General features: G+C 49.0%; 1 protein-coding gene across 1 annotated transcript; it reads left to right on the plus strand.

Annotated features, from left to right (window-relative positions):
* The first annotated feature begins 229 nt into the window (after nt 1-229).
* BNIP5 (BCL2 interacting protein 5) lies at nt 230-6,896 on the plus strand. Its single transcript, XM_075121956.1, has 5 exons — nt 230-710; nt 1,791-1,925; nt 2,969-3,033; nt 3,732-3,995; nt 6,407-6,896. The coding sequence occupies exons 1-5, from the start codon at nt 242-244 to the stop codon at nt 6,449-6,451; spliced, it is 978 nt and encodes a 325-aa protein (XP_074978057.1). The 5' UTR covers nt 230-241; the 3' UTR covers nt 6,452-6,896.
* The last annotated feature ends 3,213 nt before the right edge of the window (nt 6,897-10,109 follow it).

Raw genomic sequence — 10,109 nt, forward strand, 5'->3', positions numbered from 1 at the left:
AACCCAATGGAGGAGACCATGGGAATCAGAGAGCCAGCCCAAGGGAAAGTTCCTATCTCTAGACAGGAAAGACGCCAAGAAGGTGTTGGAAATTTATGTCAAGCGCACACTGAGCAGCTGTGAGGATTCCTTTGCTGCTAAGAAGAGAGTGGAGGAGGCCAACGGCGCACAGGGGAAGAAGATGACTAAGCTCCAAAGAGCGGCAAGTGACTTCTGCGGGTACTCGGGTTCCAAGCTAATCATGAGGAAGGGCCAAGCAGACAGAGCCAAGGCACTGAGGCTGGAAGATACACTCAGCGAGAAGAGCAAACCGTTGGCCTGTGGGAATGCTACAGAAGACGAGCAGAAGCCAAAGGGGAAAGGCTTGAAGAGCTTGTCCCCTGGGAAAAATCAACGCTCCTGGATCAAGACTCTCCTGAATTTCTTCTACCAGAAAAACACTGATGATAAAAAGACAAAGGAAAAAGAGGCCAGCGTGCAGCGGGCTCCTAGCTGCATGGAAGCAGAAGCGGCTACAAGAACTGGAGCAGACTCCAGTTCATCGCCGCAGCCTGGGAAAACCATTAAAAAGAGATCCAGCCACAGGAGAACTTTCTCACTTAAGAAACATGCCACTGAGGAGGAAAAGAAAGCAGGGAAGGAAGCAGGAATAAAAGCAAAGAGGCCCAGCTTTCTTCCACTGCGGAGCATTCACAGGCCATCCTCACAAGGTAGGAGCATAGAACATTTGTAGCTAAATAGCTCTGTGTTCCCCGTGGGGACCATAGGCAGAATTTTAAAGTGGGATTATGTTCAGGAAAGTGACTGTAACCGTGACACATACTGGGAGATTTGCAGAGGTGCGATTAGATGCCAAAGACCTTGTCTACACTGGCAAGGGTCTGCTTATGCAGATATACTGGGATAGCTATACCAGCAAATCTTTCTAGTGGAGATGCAGCTTATACTGGCAAAAGAATTCTTTTGCTGGTGTAACTTATACCAGTTCTCGGAACAAAATAAGCCATACTGGGAAAAGGCTCTTTGCTGGTACAGTTGCATCTACAGAAAGGGTTTTTGCTGGTATGAAGTCATAAAGAATCACACCCCAAACTCACATTGTACTGGCAAAATTTCTAGTGTAGACCTGGCCTTAATCCCATTGGTTTAAAATGATCTGTGACTTTCGGTGGGAGGACTGTCTGACATTTGTGCTTTTGAAGATCTCCCTCTGGGTGTCTGCGGAGTTCTCTCTCCTTCAGGCCTGCCTCCACAAGAAAGGTGCACTGCTTTGACTATCCTGGTATCGTGAAAATGGCACATCTCCCCTCTAATAACTTATTCTGGTTTGGGATGTGCAAAAACGATACCGGTAGCTGGTACCTCAAAACTGATATAACTGAGTCCGCAATGGGACATTTACTAGAATCATTTTATCAGTTAAAAATCACACCCCTAACCGACATAGTTACGCCTGTTCGTCTTTTGAGTGTAGACAAGCCCGTTGTTTATATACACATTTTAAGAATCATTTCTTCCCTGCTACACAGTCTTTATGAAGCGGCTGGTAAATTTTCAGGGTAAGTTTGAGAGGCTCAGTGATTGTCTTTGTAGCAGAAGCCAGGGCTTGAAAAGCACCATGTGATTGTCATGCTTGGTTGCTGGCCACAGTTTCACACGAATTCCCGAGCCAGGGCAAGCATGAGCAGTGTCAGCTGGAATTTTGCTACTGGAAGGTGGCCTGTCCGAGAACTCCCTTTCAGTCAGCAAGGTCACACCAATTAAAAACCTCACCCGCTTTCTCTTTGCAGCTAGGGAAGAACATGAGCTTTACTGCACGCAAGTCTCGGAAGAGATACAGCTGATAATCCAGGGCAATGAAGCCAAGAGAAACAGAAACCACCGTTACGAAGGGCTACCGAAACCTGCTGGCACTCCTGAATCTGGTCAGTATCATCTCGTTCCAGGACATGTACAGTCGTGGGCCACCCTTGATCTAGGCACAAAAAAACCTGGGGGGGGGGGGGGGGGTGAGATTCGTCCCTGTGCAGAGCTGTAGTGGAATGCCCCTGGATGGGTTGTCAGCAGCGGGGATGGACCTTGGGCCCCGGAGGTCTAAAACCAGGAGCCCCCAGGGCCCGAGCTAAAAGGCTCTGCTACCCACGGCTGTTCCAGGCTCATCACCCTCTATATGTGGCCCAATCACCACTAGAGGAGGGCAGAGCACCACGCTGAGTGGGGGTGAGGTACACGACTGCAGTATAGGCCGCTGCCCAGGACTGAATTTCATCCAGGTAGGAATTGCCCATGCAGACTGTGCTGGGCATGTGGCCCTGGTAAGCCAGGTGGCTGGCTCTGAGCAAGGAAAGGGGCTCCTTGTTGGCAGATCGGCAGTGCCGCCAACATGCAATTTTATAACGAATCTTGTGATATCTGGAGCATTTTAAAGCCCGTTTATGGGTGCACGGGGCTGAAAATTGGCAGTCAGGTTAGCGAGGACTGACGAAGAGCTGACAATCTAACTTTTGGAAAAGAGACAACAGATGGAGACCCAGACAGATGGACTGGGGAGTACAAGGAAACAATCAGGCAATTGTCAGCACAATTGGAATCGGCTACTGCCTGTGAGCTAACAGACCAGGTCCTTTGTGGGGAATCTATAAAAGTCCTGCTACAAACAGAGGGGGACCTAGCGCCACACTGCTAGCATGAGTTACACCTGCAACTGGGCAGCCAGGCCAAAATTCCCCGTCCTATGAGCTCCATGCCAGGGGCTCACACTGCAGAGCTCATGCTGGGATCAGGATCGTCACAGCTCAGAATGTAGGGGTGCTTTTCTGTTGCCCTGGACACATAAATTGCTTTTCTGAAAAGAACCTCTAAGTGCCTGCGTTGAAAATCCTGTCCTCAGCGTCGAGGGCGGAAGGACCTGGGCTTGTAGAAGAGACTGTCTCAAATGCTGGAAGTAATTCTCTTTCTCTGTCTGCAGAGGAAGCCATCATAAGAAAAATAGTTGCCCTGCTCAAGAGCACTGGGGATCGCTTGGATGAGAAGGTAAGGGGAGGACTTTATCTGGTGGACTATAGATGATTTGGGTCAAATTCTCTGCTGGTATAAACTGGGGAAGCATCATTGACAGTGGAGTCTCACATAAAATAATCTATTAAGGACTCTGCTTTGACACCTCTCCTAAGCTACTTCTGAACCTGGGCTCCATCCCCAGCCCTTTTGCAATATCTGAGGGACGTGCTGTACGCATCACTGAAAGTCACCGAAAGCCTGGCTTACCTGCCAAGTGGCTTTCCATCCAAAGGGATTGCCAAAGGTGCTCAGTGCTTCTCACGGCATCTTATCATCCGGGGCTGATCCAAAGACCATTGAAGCCAGAGGAAAGATTCCCACTGACTTGGATCAGACCTCAGATGGGGTTGGAGAGATGAAGTGATGGGTTAGTCCTAAGGGAATCTGACAGACAGAAGGGGCCTGAACAAAGGTGATGCACCACTTAGGGCTTAAAATAGAACTTAAGCAGTGCATTGACCTTGTGCTGGCTTTCTGCGCAGGGATGAGTTTCAGGCTAGGAGAGGAAGGAGATGGTTGTCTAGGAATTGATAGGAATGAATCAAATGGGTAGGAAGCCAATACAATTTCAGGAGTGGGTCAGCTTGTGAGGTTGGTGGTGACACACAGATTAGAAGCAATATGTATTATATTCATCAATATGTGTGTTAACTGGTTTCCCTCTTAAACAGATAAAAGAAGACACAAATCTCACCACGTTCTTCAAAGATATCTCTTACAGCTCCTTCAAGCACTTAGCCGATGTCTATGTCAATAAAGAAGTGAAGGCCCAAGTGCCTGAGATGTCTCCCGAGGAGCTACAATTTGCATTTGCTGTGCACTTAACTGCCAAAGTGGCAGGCATCTGTAACCATGCGGTGAACAGGATCATGGGCTTTGGAGACCAATATCTCCAGGATACCTTTGTGCAGTTTTCCTACAGCAAGAACGTCAGGGTAAGAGGAGAAACGAATGTGTGATACAGCCCATGACAGCATGCTGGGGCAGATTTTCAGGAGGTGTAAACCGGTGATGCTCCATAGGCATCAATGGAGTTATGACAGATTACACCAGCTGAGCATCAGGCCCCCACCATTGTTATTTGTATTATTGTGACCCTTAGCGATGCCAGCTGAGATCAAGGTCCCATTGTGCCAGGTGCTGTACCGTCATTTAATGAGGGAGAATCTTTGCCCTGAAGAGTAGCAATAGGCTACTTGAATAGGCAAGAGAGACAAAGGAATGGATTAGCAGCTCCATTTTACATATGGGGAAACTGAGGCACAGAGTTGAAGTGACTTGCTTAAGGTCATGCAGGGTGTTCATAGCAGAGATCAGAATGGAACCCAGATCTCCTGAGTCCCTATCCAGTGCCTTAATCATAAGACCATCCTCTCTCTCTCACGCCTCCCTGCCTGATGGTCCTGATTTATATCGAAATAGTTCTAAAACCCTCCGGTATCACTCAATCCAGCCTCCATGGCTGGCATCTGGAGCTGGTTGGGAAATGATTTTGGTCCCACGTAAAACTCTTCACCAGAATGAAAAACAAAAAATTTCCTTCCAAGACTTTTGGTCAAAAATTTGGAGATTTTGTCAGAAAAGTCAAGATCTGTTTTCAGCAACCCCAAACGTGTCATTTTGGGGGGTTTCAGGGTCGTCCCCCCACTATTTTCCTCTAAAACTATTTTTTAAAATGGTTTTCAACAAACCCCCACTTTTGACAAAAAAAGAATCATTTTGTCAAAACCTTTTTGACACATCACAGTGGAGGTGTATAGTATCAGCCCCATAAAACGTATCATTGCCAGACAGCTAAACGAGGACCTGGGGTAACAGCCATCAAAAGAGAATGGGAACACAGAAGACTTTAAAAAGTTTCCATTTCCATTGGGCTCAGTTTTGGTTTTCTGGGTGGTCCCTTGACTGTTCTCTGATCATTCAGACACTATGCCCAATGAGTCCTGGGATGTTATTTATCCCTCTGCCAATGCCCTCCTGTGTGTATCTGAAGTCTTCCAAAGAGGATGGAGCTCGGCTGTTCTCAGTGGTGGCAGATGACAGAACGAGGAGCAATGGTCTCAAGTTGCAGTGGGGAAGGTCTAGGTTGGATATTAGGAAACACTATTTCACTAGGAGGGTAGTGAAGCTCTGGAATGGGTTCCCTAGGGAGGTGATGGAATCTCCATCCTTAAAGGTTTTTAAGGCCCGGCTTGACAAAGCCCTGGCTGGGATGATTTAGTTGGGGACTGGTCCTGCTTTGAGTAGGGGATTGGACTAGATGACCTCCTGAAGTCTCTTCCAACCCTAATATTCCATGATTCTGTGAATCTTGTCTGTATGCCTCTTATGTCTTTTGCTCTTTACACAACAATATGAAGAAACCACATGGGCACAGTTGGGTCCCAGATAGCTATACACAGACATGCCTGGCCTAGCTACACACAGTGCTGCTCTGGTTGGTTTCTGGTGACTTCTAAAACACAGAACACAGTAAGCGCCAATGGAGGGCTTGTCAACCATTTAAAAGGACATTACCCTATTCCTACGTACCACACTGCCAAATTTAGTGCCACTTGCCTCCAACAGGCAGATCAACACGGGCAAGCTTTTCACTTCTTGCTTTTTGGTGGGCTGCGCTGGGACAAAGGGTTGAGAGTGGTCGCGCCTGGTGCAAAGCAACAGAAAGGGTTAATGCATCACGAGTCAGGATGGGCTTGAGGCCCCGAATTCCTGCAAGGTGTGATTCCACTGAGAGGATTCTGGGAGCTCATGCAGGGTGTGTGGCCTCTACGGGAACTCGCTGGGGACTCTGCTGTGTGGGAGCTGCCTTCACCCCAGCACACCGAGGGGCTTGAGTAGGGCTGGTGAACCTGTGACTCCATAGGTCCATCAGTCGTTTCCTCCTGCGGAGCTGGGCTGCATCAATTCAGGAGCACAGAGCCTGCAGGAGCTGCTGTGAAGCATCCCTGCAGCTGCTGCTGTGTGGCGGATTCCTTCCTTCTCTGGTCCCTGCAGATCTGCCAACGCCTGGCCCAGTCCCTCTGGCTGGGCACTGGAGGTACACTGCAGGGTAGGAAGTACCAGGCTGGATCAGGCAATCTAGTCTAGTAGCCTGTCTCCAGCAATGTTCAGTGCCAATGGCTCCACAGGACAGAAACCCCGCAGGAGGCAGAAATGGGATAAACCTGCCCACAGGGACATTTTCCTCCTAACCCCCAACAGTTAGAAGTTGGTTTATGCCAATGGCATTGCCATCAGTTCCCATATGCTCCTCATAACCCGCCAAGGTCTGTACTCACCAGCATCACACACCCATCCCGTTTGTGGAGCGGATCCTCACCTGTGGTTTCTTCTGTCTCAACAGAACTGTGAGAAGTTCAGCACCAGCAGCTGTGAAAGCCCAGACTGAAAACTGCTCCCTAGGAGTTCACTTTCTGAACTGCTGCCGGTACCTCCGGTATCTTCAACTTCAGCCCCACCTCTGTGAAGCAGAAAGCCATCCTGGGCTGGGAAGGACCAGCTGTCAGTGATTCTTGCATTTGATAGAATTTCATGGCGCATGGATTAAAAACCACGGAAGACAATGAGTAACATGGGGGTCAACATGGAGATCATAAAAGACGGCTAGCTAAGGATGAATGCTCAGTATCTAATGGTTATACTACCTTCGCCTGACGAATCTGTGAGAGTCCTCTATTGACCAAATCTTTGCATATGATAGCTCAGGCTTCTGAACAATTTTAACCCCAGGATATAAAAATATATTTACTTCTCCTACCATTCAAGGCCCTGGTAAGAAAATCACTTAAGCACATGCTTAATTTTAAGCACATGTGCTTAAGTGTCCTCCATGAATAGGATGCTTTACTAAATTGGGCTCCAATCCTGTTGGTAGGTCTTTTATTTATTATAATTAATGCTATTAAAATTCTGCAAGGGATATGAAACCTCACATCTCAGGGTTTAGCCAATCTCCAAGTATTCGAGATTGGGATGAAACCAATGAGGAGGTCAGATTATCCGCCATCGGCTGCTGCTGGAGTTCTTGCATCTTCCTATAAAGCATCAGCTGCTGGCCGCTGTCAGAGATGGGATACTGAACTCGAGGGGCCGCAGCTCCGAGCTTCTAGGGCAATACCTGTATTCCTACACTGTCGGTTTGTAATGCAGATGCTGGTACAGTGCAATGCCTGGGAAGATGCTGGGTGTGATGGTGCCACACGGTTGCATCCAATACCATGTGATCCTTTCAGACATAGACATGAGGGGCATGGAATGAAGGGACCCTTTGGGACAAAAATGGGCCATACTTGTCAGAATGACGGACGCCCGAGAGTTCCGTTTCCCCATCAGAGGACTGTGATGTAACCATTCTGCAATGGGGACTGGAAATCATAACAGCACTTGGGAATGTTTGTTCCTCTCTGTGTTGATTAATGTACGAGAAGAAACTGTAGATCCTCAAATCATTTGGCAGAAAATCTGATTGTTCAGTACCAACCAAACCATTGTCAACACTGGTTGAGAGTCCACCGAGGACCTGTCTTCAGCCATGAGCCATTTTCCTGCTGCAGACAGCAGGGCCATAAACCCTGCTAAGCTACAGCGTCTCATCAAATTTTGGAGCAGGTTATGGATTGGGCGCACGTGAACTGACAAGTGGATTGCCGTTGGAGTCGCGACGTTATGTACTGAACAATCAGGTTTTCTGCCAAATGATTTGAGGATCTACAGTTTCTTCTCGTACATTAATCAACACAGAGAGGAACAAACATTCCCAAGTGCTGTTATGAATATCTTGGAGAGCATGTACTTGAGTGTATCCTTCTAATTGATTCCGGATGAAATGTGGAGAATGGGGTGAGGCAGAATGCAAGTGAATATTATGTTACAGGTGAAGTAAAATGCATCTTAATCACCCAATGTGAGTCCTGTAGCAGTTCTTTTATATTAGATAAAAAGCAGGATAAGAGGCATAATATTTTGGCAGGTGGCCATCGGTGTCTGTTGTTTTATCGCATGATCGTAGCTGCCTTTGCTCTTAGAAGGAGGAAGTTACAGAAATTCCAGCACAGTGATATCGGTGACTTATTAGTGAGTAGAAGACGGTTGACGTGACACCAAAGTACAGAGGGAGGTGGTTCACAGGTGGGCTAAAGCCTGCGCTGGCATGAATTAGCATCACTCCATGGACCAGCCAATTGACACCCGCTACGGCTTTGGCCCAGCATGTCTAAGACGATGCACAATGTGAAAACGATTAAACAATAAGCCCTGGGAATGAATCCTAAACCTTGCCCCATTGCAAAGACCCCCCCTACGCAGGAGAATAGGTCTCTGGATGAAGGCCGCAGATCTTGGCTCGGGGCCAGTGGAGATTACCAGAGAATTCCGGAAGGACCCCCGACAGGTCCAGGGGACATGCCTTAGTCAAACAGAACTGACTGGGCTCCATGCAGTGGTAACTGGATGAAATTCTCTGGCCTGTGTTATACAGAAGGTCAGCCTGGATCAGGGCCGGCTCCAGGCACCAGCGTTCCAAGCAGGTGCTTGGGGCCGGCAGTTCCTCCGGCCGTGGCGGCACGTCGGCGGCGGCTTCTTCCTTTTGCCATCCGAGGTGGCAGGTTTTTTCACTGCTTGGGGCAGCAAAAACTGTAGAGCCGGCCCTGGCCTAGATGATCCAATGGTTCTTATTGGCCTTAAAAAAACAAATCTACGAAAGGGAGCATGTGGGTATGAAGAACACATGCTCATGCCTACCAGGGTACGTCTACACTGCAAGAAAACACCAATACCGCTGCGCCTCAGAGCCTGGGTCAATTGACCAGGGCTCAGGCTGCCGGCCTAAAAATATCTGTGTAGATGTTTGGGCTCAGGCTGGAACCTGGGCTGTGAGACCCCCCCCCCTCGCGGAGTTTCAGAGCCTGGGCTCCGCTGCTATTTGTAGCCCCTCAACCTGCGACTGTCAAGCTGACCTGGGACAGCCACAGCCGCGCCGTGGGTCTTTTAGTGCAGTGTAGCCATATGCTGGGTGGCCCGACAAGATCGGCATGGCACACTGGCGTGAGAGCACCTCGCACCATCCAACCGTCATTCTAACAAGCCAAACGTTCATCTTCAGCATAGATTCCGCCAAGACCAGTGGGTTGGTAAACAGGTCGCCGGAGACAGGAATTTTCCTTTACAGCACTGGCTTTTCTCAGCCAGTGTGTCAGCATGTGTGTGTGTGTGTGTGTGTGTGTGTGCGGGTGTGTCCCTTCAAATCCCACTTGTGCGCAGACAGCGTTGCAGCACGTTCCCTCACCATAACGCTGCCTGCTAGGAAACCCAGCTGCCAAGACCAAGGCAATTCTAGCCCGTTGCTTCCTTCCAAAGCCAGTGTATCCCACCACCTAGAGGCTCTTGTTCCTACTAGCTCATGCTGTGGGGTTTTGCAGCTCAGAGTTGGTTTTATGCCTAGAAAAAGCAAAGGCAACAGACGGAAGGCTGAAGAATTCTCGCACTGGATGCTGACAGACGTTCTGCTTTCTCACTGGTGAACATGCCAGGAGCAAAGCCATGGGTTCAGCTGGTAGGAAACGGCAAGTAAACAGATGTCAAAACAAGAGACAAAGCTGCCATTCAGGGATATTTCCTTCCTTTTCTCCTCCCTTTCCCAGGTTTATTTATAGCTCCAGATCATGGTGGCGAAGGGTCTTGGGAAATATCCCGGGGGTTAGTGATCTCAGTGCCTCTCAGTGGGTTGGATCCAGTGCCCACTGAAGTCAGTGGTTACCCTTTGTTGCCTACACCAGCTACTCACACCATGGGTATGTGAGGGGAGGGGAAGGGCAGGCTCCATGAGACTGCCCTGTTCCCCCCATGCATGGGGCCAGGAGTTGACATGACGAGGTAGGCGATGCAGTAGGGGACTGGGGGACATGTGCTGGACAAAGTGGGCGAAGGGTATGTCCCACACTAGAACAGGGGGAACTGAGTGGCAGATTGGGATTGTCGGAGTCATTTTGTGCTACCCCACGTGGGGGGATTTTGGCAGAGCCACTGCGGAGTTCTTGGTCCCCTCTCAG

This window comes from Caretta caretta, chromosome 21 (genome assembly GCF_965140235.1).
Source record: "Caretta caretta isolate rCarCar2 chromosome 21, rCarCar1.hap1, whole genome shotgun sequence".
NCBI lineage: Eukaryota > Metazoa > Chordata > Testudines > Cheloniidae > Caretta > Caretta caretta.

Excerpts from the sequence above, each read along its gene's own strand:
- BNIP5 (XM_075121956.1), top strand. The coding sequence starts at position 242 with ATGAGGAAGGGCCAAGCAGACAGAGCCAAGGCACTGAGGCTGGAAGAT. Across the intron at positions 711-1,790 it reads TCACAGGCCATCCTCACAAG|CTAGGGAAGAACATGAGCTT; the intron begins GTAGGAGCATAG and ends TTCTCTTTGCAG. Across the intron at positions 1,926-2,968 it reads TGCTGGCACTCCTGAATCTG|AGGAAGCCATCATAAGAAAA; the intron begins GTCAGTATCATC and ends CTCTGTCTGCAG.